General features: G+C 40.7%; 1 protein-coding gene across 5 annotated transcripts in view; it reads right to left on the reverse strand.

The window, feature by feature from the left end:
- Positions 1–24,696, reverse strand: part of LOC102812524 (receptor-type tyrosine-protein phosphatase delta-like) — a 560,069-nt gene that overhangs the window by 164,619 nt on the left and 370,754 nt on the right. For 3 of the 5 annotated variants that reach the window (XM_006863766.1, XM_006863768.1, XM_006863769.1), the window contains 2 exons: positions 21,098–21,258; positions 7,646–7,758 (listed from right to left, as the gene is read on the reverse strand). In XM_006863766.1, coding sequence (XP_006863828.1) covers positions 7,646–7,758; positions 21,098–21,258 — 274 coding nt within the window. Of the gene's footprint in view, positions 1–7,645; positions 7,759–14,252; positions 14,268–21,097; positions 21,259–24,696 lie in introns of all 5 variants that reach the window. The other 2 variants (XM_006863767.1, XM_006863765.1) reach the window with 2 other exon arrangements.

The raw sequence follows: 24,696 nt of genomic DNA on the forward strand, positions 1-24,696 counted from the left end.
AAGCAAAAAGTCTCATCTTTCTCCTATGAAATGCTCATGGGCTCCAATCACTGACATTGTTGTTTGCCATCTGTTGCTTATTCTACAGAGCCACTTCATTCCCCACTCTTATATAGTTAAAGATTAAAAAAGTAAATTTCATGTATTTTCATTATCTACCTTCTTTCCTTTTTACTTTCTTCCCTCTCATAGACCTATCCATCTACCTATCAACCAACCCATCCATTCATGCATCCATCCACTGATCCATTCAGCCATCCACCCATCAACCCATCCATTCACTGATCCATCCATCTATCCACCCATCCATTCATTCATCCATCCACTGATCCATTCATCCATCCACCCATTAATTCATTCATCCATCCCCTGATCCATCCATCCATCCATTGACCCATAAACCCATCCATTCATTCATTCATTCACTGACCCATCCATCTATCCACCCATCCATCCATTCATCCATCCACTGATCCATTCATCCATTGACCCATCAATCCATCCATTCATTCATTCATCCATTCACTCCTCCATTCATCCATCCACTGATCCATCCACCCATCAACCCATCCATTCATTCATCCATTTACTGATCCATCCATCCATCCATCCATCCACCCATCAACCCATCCATTCATTCATCCATTTACTGATCCATCCATCCATCCATCCATCCACCCATCAACCCATCCAATCATTCATCCAAACATCTATCCATCAACCCATCCATTCATTCATCTATTTTTTTATCTATGGATTCTCTGTATATTTTAATCATAAAAAATACATGCCTATATAAAAAAAGAGTGTGCACAAATCACTATTGGCAGATATTTCTATACAGTAAGGTGAAATTGGGAGTGGATGGTAGAAATTCTTTTAATATTTACTTTAAATATTTAAAGATTTTAAAAAAGGGAAACTAAGAAATAGTGGGGCAATAACTTTACTTTCATTTTTGTTTTTTTTTTTTCCTCCTTTCCCAACTAGTTATGAAAGCTTTCAGATATACAGAAAAAAATTAAAAATACATCCTAATCCAGTTTAATGGACACAGTTCTCTTTTAATGAGCAACATACGTATCAACCAACCCAAGTGCACAAAGAGGTGTGAGGCTTAATGGAGGTTTCTGTGAGAAACATCTTTTAAAAGTGAGCACTTAGTTGAACCTCTTCTTCCACAGACCTTAAAGACCCGTAAAACCAGTTCAGCAGCTAAGCTAATATGCCTAGTAAAATATGATGGCACATTTTACATGAGCTCTGACGGATTCCATACGCCAAGCATTGATGATTTAAGATTGCAACGATTACTCTATGAAGAGACTAGGTGGTTCACGCTCTCTCCAACACAGCGTGGTAGCAAAATGCCGTCTGAACCTTACTAAGACAGATACACATATTCATGGAAAACACAGGCATAACTTGAAGACAATGGGGGTTCAACTCCCAACCACCACCGTAAAGCAAATGTTACAATAAAACGAGTCACACATGCTTTTAGCTTTCCCAGTGCGTAGCAAAACTATGTTTATACTATACTATTGTCTATGAAGTATACAGAAGCATGATGAACATTTTTAAGAATTATTAAAATGTGACCCAGTGATTCAGAGTGAGCACAGGCTCTTTGAAATATGGCATTGATAAACTTGCTGGACACAAGGGTGCCTAAATCTTCAATGTCTAAGAAAGGCAATATCCACAAAGTACAATACAATAAGATATAGCTTTAAATACCAATACAGGTATCTGCTCTCTACTATGAAAGCATGAGTCTTTCTCAATCTGTCCTGATGCTTAGATACACTGTGCACAGATAATCTCATTGAGGACACCGAACGTGGCCATGAACAGTGTTTCTTCCCAGCCCCTACCCCATACCACAGAGACGGTTACCGAAAATAACAGGTTTCTATGCCTTCTCACTGAGTCTTTGAAGAGCTACAGCGCACAGAAATCTGACCTATTCATTTTTTTCTGACCCAGTAATAGGTGTGTTTGTGGTGACACAGATAAGGGTTCTTTATAATATTCAAACTGTCAGAAAACAGCATTTATATAAAATGTATCAACTGTATTTTCAATACCTTTTAAATGTGAGGCAGCATTGAGGAAAAGAAAACCTGACTCCCTAAATGTAGACCCCCAACAAGAATAACTTGCAATGTAAAGGAGCATTTTATTCATATGATTATCTTCTTTGAGGGAAGGGGGATTTATAGAGCCTGTTGCTGTTATTAAGTTGAGTTGGTTCTGAAGCATAGCAACCCTGCACAGGGTTTCTGAGGCTGTAAGTCTTTACGGGAACAGAAATCCTCATCTTTCTCCCACAGAGCAGGTGGTAATTTCAAACTGCTGACCTTGCGGTTCGCAACCACTACACTACCAGAGCTCCTTAAATATATACCTTCTGAAAGGCCCCCTGCATTTCAAACAGGACCTTTTGTTTGGCCTTTTCTCATCCTTAGCAGACCTATCAAAAGTGGAAATCAATTTGTCTTCATGAACCAGGGCTGTGCTAGCAGTTGGTTATGTAAATCACAAGTGTTTTTGTTTCCCAGAAAGTCATTTCTTTAAAGTGATGATTTGGATTATTAACTACCTGCTTTTGCATACCATTCATAAATATCTTCAAATGTTGCTAGGTTTAAAGATAAGGGGTTATATATTCAGAAGTATGCTATATAAAAATGCAATTTCCAGCTATGTTAAATGTAAGGGAATTCAAATCCAAAAATTATGTAGCATCATAGCAATTTCTGTGCAACATCAGCAAAGGGCCATTTTATTTTATCAGTCAGAAAAACCCTGGTTATTGGTGAATAGAAGAGGAAAAGGTACAAAGAGGTTACTTAACAATCCTACCTTTTGCTCTCAGCTTATTGACAACAAATTAAGGCAATTCGTAGCCACAGGCTGGAAGCTTTACTGGCTGAAGCAAATGGTCACATTTCTATGAATTTCTCATGTACAGCTGTGAGTCTCCTACCTTTGTAAATTGGTCAAATTTTCTGGACAGCAGGCCACAGCATAGAGTTTGGGAAGCAAACAGATGATTTCAACAAATCGGGTTTAAGTGTGTTGCTTACCTGAGCTAAAGGGCAGAACATTCTGCTTACTGAGCGAACAAATGAGCTCCAGTCTCAGAACGATTACTCCTTTCCTGTCCTTTCTCTCTCGTGCATCCCTCTCTCCTTTCTGCATCTTCCCACTTTATCCTACTGCCCATTTGAATTGATGTCATTATCTATTTGAGATGATAAGTCTCAAAGGATATCTTCTTATAATCATTGTTGTGGTTGTTATTGTTATTAGTCCCATGGAGTCGGTTCCGACTCATAGCGACCCTGCACAGGGTTTCTGAGGCTGTAAATCTTTACGGGAGCAGAAAGCCTCATCTTTCACCTGCGGAACTGCTGGTAGTTTTGAACTGCTGATATTGAGGTTGGCAGCCCGACTCGTAACCACTCCACTACTGGAGCTCCTTGTTAGGTGTCATTGAGTCAGTTTCGTTGTGCATAGGCACAACAGAATCAAACACTGCCCAGTCCTCAGTTAGCCTCTTACTTGTTACCTTTGAGCCCATTGCTGTGGCCACTGTGGCAATCTGTTTTGTTGTCTTATATATGTAGGTCCCCATTCTAATTCTGTCAAGTGACTGGTGATACAACAGATCATCACTTTAATCCTAACACTCATTCTATTTCCAGCGACATACATTATATTTCCCTCTGTAAATGGACTGGTATCCTGGTGTGGCATTGTAGGATAAGCACTGGACTGAAAGGTCGGGTTGAACCAAGTGGTTGGATGTTCAAACTCACCAGCTGCTCCTCGGAAACCCTATACAGGATCGCTGTGAGTTGAAGTTGACTTCACTGCACTTAACAACAATAGCAACAACATAAATGGACCTAAGGGAAAATTAGATTAATGGGATTCTTGGATTTGGCCATATTTGCAATGTATCTGTAAACGTGAAAAATGTCATACTTTTACACAAGTAACATGTATGTTGCACATTTTTGCAAGAGAGCGCTATGTCAGAAATGCTTTACTTAATTTCATCATTTCTGTGCTTTATACATCTGGGCCTATTATTTATATGGGAACATCACTTGCAGAATGATACATTTGTTGAAGATGGCGGTCTCTTGGTTGAAGGCATTCCTATTCCCATATTTACTGTTACCAGCTCTCTGCTAAGAATCATTTCTACACTTTTCCATTCATACTTTCTATTTGTGCCTGAAAATATTCTATGTTAGTGCTGAACAAGATGAGGGGCAGGGTTTCCACTGACTCTCTTCTTTGGGGTTACCTTTGCCTTTCTGGTCAGCCCTATACTGTCCTTATGTGTCTGCTAGAAGACCAAGGGGGATACAAGTAGAGGTCACACTTCACATAGTAGCCACTGGGCCCGGGCAGTATGGAGCAGCAAGGGATGGAGAGATCTGATCACTTTTTCCAATAACCCTGCTAGTCTAAAGGGTAAAGACATAAGATGTGCAACAAACCATGTAGCAAATGATGACCTTGGACTTAAGAAGTCCCCGAGTGGCAAAAATAGCTAAATCTGAAGGTTGCAGTTCAAAGCCATTCATAGGCACCTCAGGGGATAGGTCAAGCACCTGTTCTAAAATGTCACAGACTTGAAAACCCTGTATAACAGTTTTACTCTGCACACATGAGGTCCCTGTGATTTGGAGTCCATTCAAAGGCAACTGGTGTTTTACAAAATGAATTAGCCAAACTGAAAAGAACCCCAAGGCCTGGGCCCATTAACTGAGAGCTTGCTTGGAGCCTGAATTAGTCATTCCTACTTCTAAAAGGGCTGAACTAAGAAGGCTTGCTACAGTAACTCAATCCATATCAGGTGTGGCATTATACATAGGCTCAGCACTGGACTGTGAACTATAAGGTCAGTGGTTCAAACCCCCCAGCCACTCCTCAGAAATCCTATAGAGAGTTGCTATGAGTCTCCAGCATATACAACAACAATAGCAATGGGGCATCTGCAGGTAGGTTCACATGGAGCATGATGGAAATCACAATGGTTGGTTCAATGGTTGTGTGCATGTTTATAGTCTACCTTCATTAGCCTTTTTTAAATGCATATGGGAGACTTTGTCTATATGACCATTTTCTTCCTAATTTATGCTGATGAAGGTGCATCTTTGTTTTTTAAAAACTGATTTAAAGAAAGTCTAAGCTCATTTGGTAGGAGAAAGACAAGGCTTTCTACTCTCTCAGAGATTTACAGCCACTGAACTCTACATAGGGTCACCAGGAGTCAAAATCAGCTCAATGACATTTACCAACAGCAAGTAAAAAAGCTCTTTTGGATCATGGCATGGCATTGTAGGATAAGTTTTGAACTGCTAACTGCAAGGTCAGTGGTTCAAACCCAGCAACCATGCCTTGGAAATTCTATACAAGGTCACTATGACTCAGAACCAACTCCACAACATTTAACAAAAACAACAGTAACAAGATCATTTGAAGTAGAGCTAATAAGAACAACGAGCCCCATTAATTCTGATTATACAGGCACTTTGAAAATGATGGACATTCTTTTTGAAGGTAACGAATTACTAGCTATTAGGAGTCATGGTGTGATGTTCTGGGTTAATGTGCTGGACTGCAAAGTTGGTTTGAACCTCAAGGCCGGTGGTTCAAGCTCACTGGCCCCTTCTCAGAAACCTATATGGGGTTCCTATGGGTCGGACGTGACTCTATCGCACTTGACTGTTGCAGACCGCAATCACTGAGGTGTTGAGGCCCTGTGTCATGGATGATAAACCAACACAGCGGCGCCACTCAGGCTTGCTAGCCAGGGACCCTGAGGGCTCAAGGAAGTAACCTCCGGATGTCCTGGGTTCATTGGCTTTTACGAACTTACTGTTGGGCTAGCTCTGTATAATTTGCTTTGGTCCTATTAATTCATTCTATGCTTCGAACTCCAGTAATTGTAGCTTCTGAGAAAATGGTTTCTTATGTGCCGCTCTTAATGTCTCCACTGTGTTGGCAGTGCTTAAGGTTCTAGGAACAAATCTCTCTGAGGAACAAACTCTGGCCACCTGGCAAACATGGCTTTTCTTTATCAAATTACTCAGTTATGTTTGATATTAACTTAATACATGAGCCCTTGATACCCCTGGACAAATAGTAAAACAAAAACTTCTTCTAAAGCCGAGGCCTAAAAGTTCCTAGGGCAAGTTTGCTGGGAGACGCTGGTTCAAGCTCACTGGCCCCTTCTCAGAAACCCATATGGGGTTTCTATGGGTCAGACCTGAGTCTATCACACTTGACAACAATAACAACAAGGATACACTTACAGGTAAAAAAGAATGCATACTAAACACAATATACATGTATTTTCCATTGAAAAGCATTCACTGCCAACAAGCAGCTTAATAAATCTGGGTGCACCACACTGTGAGGGATAGTATCCACTTTGAAATCTAAGAAAGTTGTCAACAGTTTGGAGCAGAATTTGCAGCCACATTTTCATCCAAAAGACCCATCAGATCACAGCTTTACTTTGTTCATTAGCATCAATTGTTAAGCCACTGCCAATCAGGTCCATATTTTTAGTGTTAAGGTCACTATGGGTCGGTACGGACTAGATGGCTCCTAACAACAACAACAATACCCATTTACTGGAGTCCTGGTGTGGCGCTGTGGGTTAATGCACCAGACTGCAAAGCTGTTTGAATTGCAAGGTCAACAGTTCAAGCTCACCAGCTGCTCCTTGGAAACCCTATACAGGGTCACTATGGGTTGGAACGGACTCAACGGCACTTAACGACAACAGTCTATATCATTCACTATTTACCATGTGGTTTAAGCAAGATTGATTGGCTGGAAAGTAAAATAAAATGGGGCTTGAATTCACAATGTTGTACAAAATGCCCTTTAGACGGGATCATATTTTTTCCTGTGTTGAAGCACTTTATGTTCATTCTTTTAAGAAACAATTTTCTTATCCTCAGCAACTTCAGGTGTCTCCTGAATAATAGGCTTGAATTATTCAGTGACCTTAGTTATAGGTAATGCTCAAAAGATTAACCTTGCCTCATTGGCCTACCTTTTCCTCTTCACTCCCTCTTTTCTTCTTTGCTGTCTTTCTCTTTCTTTTCCATCTTCTCTTCCTCTTTCTCTCCCTCCCCCTCTCCTTCCCTCTATACTTTCTTTTTCTGTCTTTCTTTTGAAATATCATCAGACAATGATAAACAGGAAACACATGGGACCAAATCTGTTTTCCTAAAGGAAGGCAGGAGCATCTATCCAGCCATCCGTTCTGTGAGATGAGCAACTTGCATTCTCTTCAGAATGTCGTCACTGAGAGCAATAAACTGTATTACACACATGAAAGTGGTCAATATTCTTACAAATATTTTAAACACTCTCCTTCCTCCAAACATCGCAAGGAAAATTTCATCACTACTTCTCAGACTTGCAAATATAAATTAATTTCCTTTTGGATCTTTGCTCTGGTGAGTTTCAATAACACTAAAATAAAAGACTAAACAAATGGCTCAAAGCACAGTGCTACATCCATTTCTACAGGCCTGATCAGCTGGGCTATACAACTTTAAATAAAGGCTGGAGGGCGGACAAGATGAGTCATGTCCCTTACCTGGGGTTTGGAAATTAAGGCGCCTCAGTTCCACGGGGTCTGTTGGGTGGTGTGAAGGGACCTCCTTACTGTTTGGTAAGCTGCTCTTTCTAGAGTCGGACTCAGCCCTCTTCCTATAGGGGGGAAACAGAAATTTCAGAATAAAACACAAACAATAGAAGTTGATTTAAAAAAAAAAAAAAAGGTAACAATAATAATAAAGCAGCAATTTCTCACCCAGGTCCACACTTTTTAAAACTGCTCAACGAGCTAGCTTTCTGACCTTGTAAACACTGCTTCTTCTTAGTCGATGGGGTGACCTCACATCTAAGATTTTAGTTAAATAGATGATCCCTAAATCCTCCTATAGGTCTAGTGGCAATAATTCAGTGACTCTGCCTTTAGGAAGGGGGCTGGTGAGGTATACGAGGGCACTTTGAAATGCTCATGGGAAAACAGAATTAACAGATAATGGAATCTTTCCTTTTTAGGTCTCTTCATACTCAGACCTTTCTTCAGCAATTCTCTTTTTCTAAGGATAATGCAATGGACTGCAAGGTCAGTTTGAACAGCAAGGTCAGCGGTTCAAACCTACCAGCCACTCTCAGAGAGTCTATACAGGGTAGCTATGAGTCAGAACCAACTCAATGGCACTTAACAACGGCAATAAGATGGTGGAAGCAGGGTAGGGTTCACTTACCCTATAATTGCTCCTACCATTCAGAAAAGCTCTGAAACTATCTGGCTTAAAGCTGATCATCTAAAGCTCCCCTTTGTCCCTTGCAGTGCAATTGGAGTCTACCATGGAGATGGGTGGGACTTTTCCATAGGCAGTAAATGTTTTCAGAGCTTTAAGAGGAGGCTAAGTCATCATAGCATGTGGGGAAGAATTAGCATGATACAAAACCAACATGCCTTTTCTCTTCCAAATTTCAAGGGGAAAAACTCTGTTGGTTGCTTACATACGTTGTTTAACTATGACTCATTTGTTTTTGTTCATGAAAGGCAATCATAATCAGAGAATGCGTAATTCAATACAGCGGCTAAATCCAATAATCCAGATAGTCAATTAAGACACATGAACTATTATTAACAGTGCCTGATTAAAAATATGATTCTTCACACAATCCATTTAATCTTTATTTTAAAAGCTATTGACTATCTTTATTAAAGATCCTTGTTTAAGTTGTCACATTATAATTTTAACAAATGTCTAAGCAAGAAATGGCTGGTCTATTCTAAGATTTCTTTAATCATTTTTTCCCCAAAACCCAAATAAGCATAGTGATAACGGATTATTTTCTTCTAAATTGAATTAGATTAAAACCCCATTTAACGAACAGCAGTCTTTTTGAAAGTGTGATTCATTCAAAATATTGATTCTTGGAATCTCCGGGCTACAGTGATAATCACTGCACCTCACTCGTGCTCAGAGCAAAGGCCTTCTTATCTGGGGAAGAGATGCAACACAGTGCTTAGAGGCCCTCCCTTTTTCTCTCCAATATGGCGGTGGTATAGCTCATTAGTGATGTTACGGCAATGGGCTTGCATTCAATGCCACCCAGGTCATTTGTTATGTGGGCAGCCCGAAGGTTCCTGTTAAATAGCCTTTCTTTCCATCCCCGCTCAGCTGTATAAAATAAAACTAACCAGGGGATGAAGAAAAATTGACGATAAAGGAGAAGGCATTTGATGTGCTCATGTGCAGTGCCTTTGGGGAAACATCCAAATGATCTGAATTGTCTTGGGTGAGTCCTATCAGACCCCTTGCCTTCTCAGTACCTGGGATAAACCTCTCTCGGAATTTCCTATTTCTACTTAAAGGTGTCAGGTAACCCCTTAGGAAACAATGTTCAGCCAAGTCATACAACCAATCAGAGGTAAGCCATGGATTTGGGAGGAGACCACAGACACTGCTGCTCTAGTTGTACAGAATGGACAAGGAAAGGAAGGAAGAGATGAAGGGCTAGTGAGAAAGACAGACTTGAAAGACCACGTGAAAGAAGGGCACAATGAGTCTTTTCAGAGTTAAAAATATCACTGTTTTCCTGCTGGGGCTGTTGGCCTCACAACACTGGGAGATTCATTTGATCCAGATGATGTAAAATCTAAATGGTTTAATGGGACATGAGTGAGCAGGGGCTGACCAAATATCCCAGGTGTAACACATGGTTGTTCTCACTTTGAAAAATACTCATCTTACTAAGGTTTTGTCTTTTTCACGCACCAGTCAGCACAGATAAATTTCCCTACTGATTTTGTCAGAGACCAATACTACAATCTGGATTTTCCATCTGTAAAGGCGCTATTGTCAGTTTCTCTGCTATCAAGAATATTGAAAATCATCTCTCGTGGTTAGATAATTGGTGACATTTTAGAGCTAATATCCCCCTTACTCGATGTACTCAAATGAAATCACCCCAAAGACCTCAGATCACCCTCCTACCACAAATCCTCTGCCATTGAGTCGGTTTCAACTCATAGCATCCCTGCATGGGTTTCCAAGGAGCGACTGGTGAGCTTGAACTGCTGACCTTGCGGTCCAAACTGACTTTGCAGTCCAGCACATTAACCCAGAGCACCATGCCAGGGCTCAACCACAAATTCTAGTCTGGTGGGAAAATTAGCTGTTTAAATTCTGTTTTGCTTAGCTCTGTTTGATGATCACATTATGGTTAGTACTTTTAAACACATATGGATGAAAACAGTTGTTGTCTGAGACAGAAAGAATTTCTAAGAAAGGTGTGAAAAATGAGAATTTAGTCATCCTCAGTAACATTATTGTCAAGTGATGTCCACTTCAGTCACACTGTGCAGGGTTTCCAAGCAGCGGCTTAAACCGACCTTGCGGTCCCATGCATTATCCTGCTGCGCCATACAGAAGATCGATATAAAGTGAATTTCCTGCCATTAAATACTAAATGGTGTGTGTTGCTGTCAAGCGCATTGGATTGAGTTGTTGCTAATTCATAGTGACCCTGTACAGAGTTTCCAAGGAGTGACCAGTAGGTTCTGAACCACCGACCTTGTAGCTAGCAGCCCAGAGCTTATCCTACATCAGTGATCTAAATTAGGTGCAACAAGGATAGAAATAGTAAAATTCCTCCTGAATGTTTTCCAGAGTTCTTATCATTCTCATTTTTACATAGAAAAGTGCCAAGCAAAGTGACAAGAAGCACATTCTGATTTTGAGACAGCTTTGATAGTTCGTTTTTCCTATAAAAAACAATAAATCCTAATCAAGTTGATTTCTTAGATGTTATCTATCATGTTCAGGGGTTTGCATGTAAACAAGGAAATGGAAGATCACATGATATTCCAGATCTTCCAGAAACTGCTAATGATATAAAAACATGCGGTTGCTTGGAATCCCAAGGGACATTTTATTTTTATTAACCTGTTTTCACTAGTCTCTCATCTAGGGGTAAAGCAGGAAGGATAAACAATGGCAGGCCACATCTATTTACTTGGAACAAAGGTCTTCAGCTAGTGGAAGGTGCTTTTGATTTCTATTTATTTGAAATTACTATTATTAATAGGAAGTGGGGGCGTTCTGTAGGCTAAGTACTGGACTTTGAACCACAAAGTAGGCAGTTCACACCCACCAACCACTCCATGGGAGAAGGAGAAGGTTTTCTGTTCCCACCTCTGAAATCCGACCCTATACAAGGTTGCTATGGGTTGGAACCAACATGATGGTATTTAACAACACCAATTCCTATTCAAGGAGTCCTGGTGTGGCGCTGTGGGTTAATGTGCCATACTGCAAAGTCATTTGAACTGCAAGATTGGCATAGAAATTCAAGCTCACCAACTGCTCCTCGGAAACCCTATACAGGGTCGCTATGTGTTGGAACTGATTCTATGGCACTTAACAACAAAATCAACAACAAATTCATATTCAGAGACATCAGTTAAAACATGTCAGGATTCTGACATCATGCCACTACTGGTGAATATCTCCTTGGTCAAGTCAGCTATAAACAGTCTGCTCATACAAACAGACTTTTGCATGCAGGAGGATTAGAAGGCAGTGTGTAAGTTTTGGCCCCAGTCTATCATTCTAGTAGCATAAGAAGGCAGTGATGAAGTTGCAAGATGTTATAACAAAAGTGTCATATACAACATTGTTATAGCAAAAGGTGGATCTTTGGAGAGATGAAGGGAGGTTTTGTTCTTGCCTGGAAAAATTATGTTGCATATGCTTTTCTTCTGGGTTAATGACAACTAGTGATATAGGATAAACACAGAACTACTAACTGCAAGATCGGCAGTTCAGTCCCACCAGTCATTCCTCAGAAAACCTACAGGGTCGCTATGTGCCAGGACTGACTTGATGGTACTTAGCAACCAAAAGTGACATCCAACCACCATTTGTCTGTCAATGTGTCAGACATATTGTGGTGGCTTGTGTGTGGTGGGGATGCTGGAAGGTCTGCTACTGGAATTTTAAATACCAGCAGTGTCACCCATGCAGGATAAGTTTCAGCAGAGCTCCCAGACTAAGGCAGACTAGGAATTAGGAATAGAGTTCTGGTAGCATAGTGGTTACGAATCGGGCTGCAAACCTAAAGGTCAGCTGTTCGAAACTACCAGCCGTTCCATGGGAGAAAGATGAGGCTTTCTGCTCCTGTAAAGATTTACAGCCTTAGAAACCTTGTACAGGGTCGTTATGAGTCGGAACCGACTCCACGGCACATAACCAACCACCACCAGTCTACTTCTGAAAGGTTAGCCTTTGAAAATGACAAGAATAGCACACTGTCTGCTATTTAATGCCAGAATATGAGCCTTGTCAGGTCGGAAGGTATTCAAAATATGACTGGGCAAAGCTGCTTCCTCTAAGTAACGTTAATCTTAACGCATGCTTGGTCAAGTAGAGGGTCAGCAGAAAAGAGGAAGAGCCTCAGAGAGACCGAGCAGCACAGCGGCTGTAACCACAAGCTTACACACAGCCCAGACTGCGAGGCTGGCGCAGGACTAGACTGAAAAACCTGTGTTCTGTTTTACATAGGGTCGCTGTGAGTTGGAACTGACTACACAACAAAGTGATGTGCCCAGAAAAGACACTTTCATGAGTGTGGGTCACATAACTGAGTCATCCTCAGTAACTGATTTTTAGGGAAAAGCGGCAGCAGAATCACTTGGGAGGCCCAGAGTTTCCAATTCAGAACAGCAGGGCAGTGAGGGCGTGACTGAGAATCTGCATTTCTGACAATATTTCCCATGTGCTGCTGCTCCTCCAGGTGACACACTCAGCATCACTGTTACACACACTGTCTTTGCAGGTAGGGTGAACTTCAAGAACCTTTTCTTAGCTTGATTAATTTTATAAAATTCAAGAACAATATATACAAATACGAGAGAGATTCAAAAAGTTAGCGGAACAACTCTGTTACTTTTTCATTCTATTTTTCCATGAACTTTTTATCGTCCTCTCATATACATAAACTTATACCTACATATATATTTGTTGTTGTTAAATGTTGTTGAGTTGGTTCCAACTCATAGTGACCCCGTATAGGGTTTCTGAGAAGCGACGGATAAGCTTGAACTGTCGACTTTGCAGTTCAAATGGCTTTGCAGTCTGGCGCATTAACCCACAGCGCCCCACCAGGGCTCCTACATACATATATATTTATATTTATTTATATATGGAGCTCTGGTGGCATAGTGGTTACGAGTTGGGCTGCTAATCTCAAAGTTAGCAGTTAGAAGCTACCAGTGGTTTCACGAGAGAAAGATGAGATTTTCTGCTCCCATAATCATTTACAATTTACAGCCTTGGAAACTCTATACAGGGTTGCTGTAAGTCGGAACCGACTCCATGGCACATAACCACCAACTATGGGAACACGATGGCTTTGCATGGTAAGTACTGAACTGTGAATGAACTACCAGGTCAGTGGTTTGAACCGCACTGTGGAACAAAGATGAGGCTTTCTGTTCCCGCAAGGATTTACAACCTTAGAAACCTTATACAGGGTCATTCTGAGTTGGAGCCAAGTCAACGGCATTGAACAATAGCACACATATGTGTGTATGTGTGTAAATGTATAGGCTTTCCAAGGAGTGGCTAGTGTGTTTGAACTGCTGACCTTGAGGTTAGCAGTCCAGTGTTTATCCTACAGTGCCACACCAGAGCTCACATTGGCAGGGTATGAATATGACAGTGTTTCTATCTAGAGATGACCTAAGAGAAAACCTGACAAAGTTGATCTTCAGTAAAAACCAACAAAACAAAACAGCTCACGGGACACCTGACATGTAATCTCTGCCGAGACAGTAACACAGAGACATTCATTTCACCCCGATCACAAGCACAGCAAAAGGACTGGTTGTTACTGCATTCGAAATGTGACTTTAAAAAAAAAAAAAGCCTGTGTTTTTCTTTTCATACAGGTAAAATTCATACTGACTTTATGTCTTCCAGGATCATTCTACTATCCAAATTTGTATCTATGTATATATTTATATACACACATACTTTATCAATCTGTCCTTCTGCCAGGCATCACCCCTTATAGCCAGCCCCCACCCCCACCCTCCTTCATTCCTTGAAGTCGCCCAGTATCGGTTCGATTTCCTAGTGAGTAGGAAAGGGCTCCATTGATTGTTTATTCCTCACCTGTCAGGTTTACTGCTCCATTTTAATGCAGCAAAAAGGGAAAAAGAAAGGCTACATGTTAGTTGGCCAATGGTAATGCGAGTAACCATGACAACCAAGATGTAAGAAACAGTGCTCACACGTGAGGACATACAACTCACACACCTTCAGAAATGACACCTGATCAGAGTCGTTTAAGGCATCTAACCATGAGCCCAATGAGGGGCAGGAGAGCATGTGGCCAAACAAAACATTCTATGCTTTCTTTGTGTTAATACCATATTTGCTTTTATCCATAGCCTACCAAATAACACCACAATTACCTAATTATATCTCAGGAGGTGTCCAGTGCCAAGAATATAATTTGATTTTTAGAAAACATGCCATGAAACACTACTAATGTGCTTGGTGGGGCTACGGCATTATTTCATCTAAGATATTTGCTAGTTAAATAGTCTCCACTTAAGAGGCATATGATGGAAATACTTGCAAATTTCGTTGAGATGCAAAAAAAAGTTGGCACAGCTATTTAACACACTACTAGTTAATCAAGTGGCAGAGGTGGTTTCCTCAAACACCTTGACAAATGAGGCCACTGTGAATCCTTTTTTTAATTATTATTCAATAAAAGGATTAAGTGTATTTTGAGTTTTGGAAAATATAATTCTCTTCATTATGATTCTACAAGGCATGAGCCAGCTACGTTCTTGTTGCTCTTAGGTGCTGTGGAGTCAGTTCTGACTCATAGAGACCCTGTACAGGGTTTCCAAAAAGCAGCTGGTGACTCTGAACCACCGACCTTGCAGTTCAAATAGACCTTGTGGTCTAGTGCTGTATCCCAGTACCACACCACACAGGACTGGGTTAATACTGGAACATCGGTTTATTATCAGCCATTGTCATGTCATTTACTTGTCTAGTTGTCTGTGAACACATCTAGCTCATGCTCACAGACACTTTCACCTGTGACAACTTGTGTCATGTTTCAACAACCACGTTGTTTATGCAGTGAGTGTTCTGTTTTCCTCAGAGGACCAGTCTACACCATCTTCACTCCTAGACACACTGCAAAGTATTACTTGAGTTCTTCACTTCAAAAAGGAAGGTACTAAGTCTTCTCCAATGCCAAAGAAACAGATAGATGTGTGAAGAAGAGAATCCAATCTCTCTTACCCAAGACGACAACATTCACATTTAAATTGCACAAACACACACATACAAAGTGGATGAAACAATGAAATCAGGCATAATGCTTCATTCTTTTTACCCTTACTTTTTAAATGATTTACCTACTGGGCCAGGTTTGAACATATCCTCCATGTACATTCCTCACTTGCTGCCTTTTTGATCAATGGGACTGTCAGTGAGTCAGTGGTAAGCAATAAATGGATTGTAAGCTTTGCGTATTGAAGGGATGCTTGACTATTTTGTTGAAAGAGTACATGGTTGCTCTACAATTCACTCCTCTGTCATAGAAATGGCAGCTTTTCCATACAAATAGGTATTTGTTTTGTTGTTAGGTACCAGTGAGACGGTATTGATTGACTCATAGTGACCTTATGCACAGCAGAACGAAACACTGCCCGATCCTGGACAAACCTCACTACTGTTGCCATGCTTAAGCCTATTGATGCTGCCACTTGGCCAATCCATCTCATTGAGGGTCTTCCTCTTTTTCTCTGACCCTCCACCGTACCAAACATGATATCCTTCTCCAGCGACTGGTCCCTCCTGACAATATGTCCGAAGTATGAGAGACAAAGTTTGGCCATCCTGGCCACCAAGGAGCACTCTGGCTGCACTTCTTCCTACACAGATCTGTTTGTTTATTCAGCACAAATACCAAAGGTTGGAGGCTGTGGGAACTGATATATTTGAAGACTAGGCCTAGGATTTATGAAAGGGCTTGCCTACCAAAATTAAGGTGGTTTTGAATGACTACAATCCAAGCTGAGTAATCAAGCTTGGTTAATAACATTGAACTTGTTTTCTTTCAACTGTTTGGTACCCTTCTGTCCCAGGGTCTCTACCACTCACACAATATGACCTAAGATAAAGTGCTTGGGCTACAGTTCAGCGGGGATGGAAAGGCTAGAACGTGAGCTATCGCATTCTAGTATACTGGGAAGGAGAAAGCGCTTTGAGAGCATAAGAAAAGGGCTGTGAGGATGGTGGTGGTTCAGCAGCAGAACTCTTGTCTTCCATGCAGAAGTCCTGGGTTCAATTCCCAGCTGACACACCTACCTCAGGCACAGCCACTACCCATAGCCCAGGGGAGACTTCCATGTTTCTATGGTGCTGAACCCTCCCCTTTCTTTTAGCAGAGCTTCCAGACTAAGACAGACTACAAGACTACAATATCAAAAGCCAGGTAATGGAATGGGTACTCTCTGTCTGCCTCATTGGAAACCCTATAAAGGGCAGCTAAGAGCTGAAACCAGACTTAACAACTTCCCCATTCAAATATTGAAAAGAAGTAAGTTTCCTTTCTGTTGTTGTTAAGTGGCAAGGTCTCTTCAGACACCTGCGCAAAATACACTGCTGTAGCTACAGACCAGTCTCTGAACTGAAGCACCTTATAAGCAGGTGCATATGAGAAAGCAGATTTAGATGAACCAGTGCTATTTCAAACTCATTCCCGTCTTGAAATATTACTTGCATACACTAAGTAAAATACTTTAATAATAACAACAATATAGGTAATAATGATGACTAATTCTGAACCAATGGCCTGTGTACAAAGCAAGAGGAACCTAACAAAGGACCAAGTATTTCTTATATAATCAAATTTGTTCAGAATCCAAGCTCTAAAAGTCATTATTCATTGAGTACAGAAGACTTCCTCTTGCACAGACTGATGATAATCAAGAAGGACATTGTTGGGTCTACTTGAATTTCAAGTCAGGAATGTTCTTTACTGCTGAAGCAAGCATTTCTATTTCAGCAACGCTTCATGGGCCTTCACATGGCTAGTAAAGATACTTAGCATGCAAAGCTGTGTGTGTTCTCCAGCTATTGCTTTAGGCAATATTCACATGTGCACACACTAACGGAGATTCTCTTTTAACAGAATCACAAACCCTTTAAGCATGATGCCTCTATTTGAAGGTTTAGGCACATTTATAACTGAGTGGGTGTTTGTTGTTGTTGTTGTTTTGTTTTTGTTGTTGTTTTTCCAAGCACAGGAAGATAAGCAAAGAGACTCAAAGACATCTTAAAAAAAAAAAAAAATGTTAGTGCTATGACTCTATTTCTTCGCATTTACATAATGGATTCACAGATGCTGAGCATGTTTGTGTTAAGTGGCAAAATTCTACAATAGCCAGATAGTCAAAACATAACTGAAAGAAGGCAGGCATTATGTACATTTGGAATAATCACAGAATAGCATGTGACAAGTGACATGAACAGTGATAGCAAGGACTCCTGCAGACGGATGGGGCTACCCAGAAGCAGTCATGATTCTACTTTTCCATTTTTAAATTGTGTAATCTTCTGGCGATAAATACAGACCAGAACCTCAAAGGCCGCAGCCCCTGCCTGGGCTCACGCAGGATGCAGTATTATTCTGGAGTGTAGATACTTGGTGTCTTTTGTCCTTAACTGCTTATAAGAGAGAGCTGAGACCACGTAGTGGACTCCCCAAGAGGCAGTCCTGTAAGAGACGGTGGTGCAAAGACGGAAGGCAGCTACTGAGAGGAACTTTTGGCCTCCAAACACTTGCTTTTTCAGCATAGCTCACTGAGTGAAAGAGCTAATCAGGAAAAAAAAATAATGCTGGCTTTTTTTTTTTTATTCTTTCTGGTTCTAAAAGAGATAATTTGTAGGTTCTGGTCATGAATTTTCTTAATCTGTTTTCATTTTTTTTCACTCTACTCTTCACACTGGAATAAATAGAATGCAATCATAAAGGAGAGGGAAAATTTTTTTCAACACGGAAGTGTTTTAAAGGATAGTTTAGAGTGAAAATGAGAGATGGTTGTGGTTAAGTGCCATTGAGTCAGTTCCAACTCATAGTGACACAGTATAGGGTTTCTAAGGAGCAACTGGTGAGTTTGAACTGCTAACCTTGCAGCCCTATGCTTACCCTACAGATATATGTATGTGCATATATATGTCCACCACTTGTCCATCTGTCATACTGTGGCCTGCATGTTGCTGTGATTCTGGAAGCTATGCCACCAGTATTTTAAATATCAGCAGGGTCAACCATTGTGGACAGGTTTCCTGACAACTTCCAGACTAAGACAGGCTAGGAAGAAGGAGAGTCAGACTATTTCTGAATGTGTAGCCAGTGAAAACCTTCTGACAAGCAGTGTAACACTGTCAGATAGAGCGCTGGAAGATGAAAACACTGCAAAAAGCATCAGAATATATTGTCAGGCATAGTGGCAGAAGAGGATTCCCTTAGGTTAGGAGGCACTGGAAATTATGACTGAGAAAGAGCTGCCATCTCAAAGTAGAGCTGACCATGATGACATGAACAGAGTCAAGTTGTTGGTACCTTTTGGTACAACTCAAAATGAAGAGAAACAGCTGTAAATATTCATGAATAATCAGAATATGAAATGTAGGTAGTAGGAACGTAGGCTGCATTGGCACAGTGGCAGAAGCAATGGGCTCAAGCAAAACAATAATTGTGAGGATGGCACAGCTCAGGGCAGTTTTGTTCTGCTGTGCATAGGATCGCTATGGTTCCGAGCCAGTTAAGCACCTAACAACAAAAACACCTGACAGCTGCTGCTACCGCGATGTACCATCAAGTTCATTCCAACTCACAGCAACCCTATAAATGGTTTCCAAGGCTATAAGCCTCATATTTCTCCAGCAGAGTGGCTGATGGCTTCGAACTGCTGACTTTGTGGTTAGCAGTCCAGTGCATAAGCCGCAATTCTGCCAGGACCCTCTCTCTTTCCCCTCAGTCCCGCTCTCCCTGTATATACACATGCATGACTGTTGTTATTAAGTGCCATTGAGTTGATTCCGACTCACGGCGATCCAGTATATAGTTTCTGAGGAGCAACTGGTGAGTTTGAACTATCAACCTTGTGGTTCAAACTGACCTTGCAGTCTTGCGCTTATCCTAAAGCACCACATTTTAACACTAGTTCAGGAACATAAGAAGAACATATTTAAGAAGGGGCTGGGGCAGAAATAATTCATATAATTCCAATGGAACAAGTTACATGGGTAGGAAAAAAGAAAGTATGTAAACAAGATTATAAGATTAATCGCTGCAGCTGAATCAAAGTGAAAGCATTTCATTTGATTTTGATGTACAAGGTTATAGAGGGAAAGAAAGGGACCGAGTCAGATAAAGAGACATATGGAGAGAAGCGGTCTTTTGGTGAAGAGAAGGGATTCTCTTTACATTGGAATTCGGAGGGATACCACACTACAGTGGGAAATGATAACACAGAGATTAAAGTTTTACAGAAATAGGATTTGATGAGAACAAGGCTGACATAAAGGAAGGTACTTCCAGATTTATGGGATCTAATTATTTAAAATACTGTTAAGTGTTTTATAAATTTTGTTGTTGTTGTGAAGTGCCGTCGAGTCAGTTCTGATTCATAATGAACCTGTATAGGGTTTCTAAGGAGTAGTTGGTGGGTTTGAACCACCGACTTTGTTGTTAACAGTCCAGTGCAGCATTTATCCTACAGTGCCACACGAGAATTCCTTTGTACTTAAAAATAAATAAATAAATAAAATATATATATATCTTTAATCATTTCATAGTGATCTTTTTAAGTCCTCCCCTAAGGGAGGAGTCCTGGTGGAGAGCTGTGGTTTAATGCATCAGACTGCAAAGTCGTTTGAACTGCAAGGTTGGTGGTTCAAGCTCACCAGCTGCTCCTCGGAAACCCTATACAGGGTTACTGTGGGTCGGAATCGACTCGATGGCACTTCACAACAACAACATACTTAGGGTGAAAAAGAATTATGATAATAATGATGTTCTTTATCTAAATAACTTGGCAGGGCACTAGGGAATAAAATCTTGCTTACATATAAAGGAGGCAGGAAAAGAAAGGAAGATTAGAAATGATTGAGCAGATATGAAATGTTTGGATTCTAATTAAAGTCTGGACTTCTGGTGTGGTGCTGTAGGTTAAGTACAGGACTGGAAGGTTGGTTTGAACCACAAGATCGGTGGTTCAAACTCACCATTCACTCCTTCGAAAGCCTCTCCTGGGTTACTATGAGTCACAACTGACTCAACAGCACTTCATGAGAACAGAAATCCAAAACACTTCAAAGACTGGTCTTGCGTTTTCTTATAAAGGAAAATCAGATCTGCTCACCACTTCTTAGACAAAAATGAAAACACACTATTAAAGATGTGGAATAAGGGTTAGAAATAAAACGGGGGTTGGGTGGGGTAGGAAAAAGAGTTCAATTCATTCTCTTCCTTCTCTCTCATTTTTCTTATTTAATTCTCAAGTTTTAGCTAAAATTTTGAGCAACAACTACAAGGAAAAACATCTCAGCACACTGGCATGTTTGACTTATGAAATGAACACAGATGTGTGCATTCGACAATGTTTCAAAAAATTCTGACACTTTGCAACTGATCATTTAAAACAATCCAATGCAAACTTGCATGGGAATGATGTCTTGGAGTGTCTACTAAAGCAGCTCCAGAGGATGGCAGGGAGAATCCTTTAACAACCAAGTGTGGACATACCACATGTTGCATGGGATTTAAATAGCACCATCACTCAAGTTTCTAGCTCGAGTGGAAACACGCTTCGAAAACATACTAGGGCTGTAATGGGACATTGCTACTACAGTTAAGCATGCCATGAACACAGAATGGCTGTCAAGTCTGGGGCATCAGCAGGAATATGGCGCAAGCCTACCTTTTGTAGAGGAGAATAGCTATGACAATGCAGATGATAAAGACTACAGCAAGGACAGGACCTACAACCCAAATCAAGCCTTCTTCTTCATCCGTGATTGGCTGAGGGTCCAGGTCCATGGACACGACTGGGTCAGAGTAGGGGCTGGTTGCATACATCTTCTGGAAGGAAAAAAAAAGAAAAAAGGAGGGTCTACTTCAGATATATATATATATAATGGCTTTGTAAAAATATATTCATAAAATAACAAATCCAACATGTTCAAATATCCCATTATTCCTTTTATTTAACATGACATTCACCAAATTCTGCTTTTAAAAACTTTTGTATACGCCTCATTTTCTTCAATGAGACTATAAATCCCTATCAGGTAAGGACTAATATTCTACACGGCTTTGTATGCTTACAGCAAGGTGTAGAGAATTTGTATTAACTGTGCACACTGGGCTAATGCGTCAGACTGCAAAGTCGTTTGAATTGCAACGTCCATGGTTCAAGCTCACTAGCTGCTTATTGGAGACCCTCTACAGGGTCACTATGGGTTGGAATCAACTCGACGGCACTTCACAACAACAACAACAACAGCAAAGTATCTGTAGAATGCAAAAAACTGGTCATCTTGTTAAGTGGCAATGCAACCAAGACATGAGCGCATCAGCTCATTTGTCAAGAACACTCAATATGTTCACATTTTTTTTTTTTTAAAGTCTGAATTTCCAGAAGTTTAGATTCAGGCCTATTTCCTTAAGTATGAAACCATAACAATCAGTTTGAAGACTATAAGCTTCACAGACAGCTGGTATACCCCCCTTTCTTCCACTGAAAAGTCAATGGTGGAGGAAACTGGGTCACCAGAGAAAAGCTTAACATCTTCTTTTCTTGAATATGCCCAGGAAAGAGATAAACTAGAGTTTCAGATTTTCAAAAGCATCAAAAGAAGATGCAACCCCTATATAGTTCCAACTGTCCCAGAAACAGCTCAAAGAAAGAAGGATGGAAGGGTGGATGGAAGGAAGAGGGATATACATGGTACAAAGGTTTACCAAAAGGCCTTAGCAAGCTGCCTATATATTTGAGAATATGATTCTTTAAATAATTGTTTGTTTGGGTTCATAGTCTCGCCTTGCCGTTCGTAAATTACACTCAAATTGTTCAGTGCATAGAATCAAGCAAAATTTTCTGATTTGAAATTCCTTACTAAGAGTCTTTTAGATAATAATCTTGGTCTACTGAGATGGAAAACTAAGCCCAGATTTTCCCAAAGCACAAAGATGTTTCCATTTCCATCCCAAATCAGGACATAGAAATAAAAATGAAAAGAACACAAAGCCATAAATGATACCAGCTTTATGAAAAGTAGAATTTGTTCAGAGTGTAGGGGTAATAGAAAACATTACACCATAGATGATTCGAAACTAGCCTTCTGGTATTCTTAATCTGAGACAGTGACTTGGGAAAAGCTTTCTTTGGGGACAAGTAAGTGAGGATGTGAGGTGATATTATTTTGATGCAAATTATCAGTGCACTCCTGGAGTAGAGTGACTGGGCTCTTTCTAGAACAATCAGCCAAGAATATCTGAGGCTTATAAAATAATTCCACAACGGCAAACACACTGGATGGCTACAAAGCCCTGCTCGGTGGGAAGAGTCTATGAAGCATCAATGTTGTTAACTTTGAGGACAATGAGAAGAAAAATATGAAAAAGGAGAAATGTGAATGGCATGTTGGAAAAAACATAACCCTAATTATAAAATCAGTGTCCCCATAGATGGCCTAAAAAGGAAAGGGGTAGATTCCTCATCAATGGTGACATAAGTGCGTGCTATTGGGAATGCTAGGGAGAGGCCAGAGACCAGAGTCTCCGAGGGTGGTATAATCAGCCTGGATCAGACGCAATTCTCTTCATTGCTGGATTCTCTGATCTACCTCAAGGCTATCAAAGTGCTTTTTCAGAACGGTTCTAGTGCTGTTTAAAGAAAATTCCTCTTAAACATCTAAAAGTCTCTTTTTTTCTCCCCCCTGTTAAAAAAAGGGATGATATCCAACATTTTATTCCCTTGATGTTTTGCTTTAAAAGCCACAACTAGAAAGAGGAAGCATATCTGTGCATTCAAAATTCCAGGAAGCCTGACACTTTGTTTTCAAATGGCATTCTGTGCGGTGGTAAAATTCTGTGCAGAAAGGCTGACTTTGTGTTTTGATTTTCCACAGGGGAAATCCTTCAGTCATTTGAAGAGAAGCCCCACTATATGTGTTCACAGCTGATCTCCACGAACCTTTGATCGCTGTGGGCTTTGAATATTCTGAAAGGGACTGATTCAGCTGAATTGCCAGGTCTGTCTGATTTGGGTTCCCATTAGAAAGATAAAAGTCTGGAATGGGTATATTCAATGTAAATGTGGATGACTACTTCAAAATCCAACCTTCCATTCCTACCTGCAATTTCCTGTCTCTCTTTTTATTTTACATACTTAGAGGGACTCAAGCATAAAATGACACAAGAGCGAGAGAAGAATTACATAAAGAAAGACAACTCATTATATAGCACACAGTAGGAATTCACCCTTTTATTGGATTATTTTCTAACTCTCTTAGCTCTTCATGGATAAAGTCATTGGTCAATTGTCACAGTTACAGGAGCTAGCTCTCACTGTTTCCTAGACACACCTTCTCCATGAATCTGGAGAGACACCATTGAGGTCTCCATGACAGATAGAGGAGAAAAAATACCACCATTTTCAGACTCAGTATCTTCAACTACTTGGAAATAATATACTGTGCTGAATTTCAGAGCTTCTAAAGTCCCACTGTTATCACACGAGCTAATGTCTATGAGATACTATACAGGATAATAATGTTGTGCCTAGGTACAGACAAGTTGGTTTTTTACTCACTGGGGCCCTAACCAACAGTGTAGAATTGCTGCCATAGGTTTCCTAGCTGTAATCTTTAGGGGAGCAGACTGCTAAGTCTTTCTCTTGTAAAGCCATTTGGTGTTTTCACTAAGTGCAACCAACTCGTAGCAACCCTGTATAGGGATTTTGAGGAATGGCTGGTAAGCTTGAATCACCAACCTTGCAGTTCAAAGTGACCTTGCAGCCCAGCACGTTAACCTACAACATCACACCAGGACTCTGGAAAGCTAGTTGTTGTTGTTGTTGTTGTCAGGTGCCATCGAGTCGGAACCGACTCATAGTGACCCCATGCACAGCAGAACGAAACAATGTCCGATCCTGGGCCAACCTCACTACCGCTGCCACGCTTGAGTCCATTGATGCTACCACTTTGCCATTCCATCTCACTGGGGGTCTTTCTCTCTTTCTTTGACCCTCCATCTTACCCAGCATGACATCCTTCTCTAGCGACTGTTACCTCCTAACAATGTGTCCGAAGTTTGAGAGACGAAGTTTAGCCATCTTGGCCTCCAAGGAGCACTCTGGCTGCACCTCTTCCAAAACAGAGCTATTGGTCCTTTTGGCAGTCCATGGCATTTTTAGTATTCTCCTCCAACACCATAATTCAAAGGCATCAATTCTTCTACAATCTTCCTTATTTACTGTCCAGCTTTCGCATCCATAGTAAAGCTAGTAGGTGGGTT

This window comes from Chrysochloris asiatica, unplaced genomic scaffold (assembly GCF_000296735.1).
Source record: "Chrysochloris asiatica unplaced genomic scaffold, ChrAsi1.0 scaffold00056, whole genome shotgun sequence".
NCBI lineage: Eukaryota > Metazoa > Chordata > Mammalia > Afrosoricida > Chrysochloridae > Chrysochloris > Chrysochloris asiatica.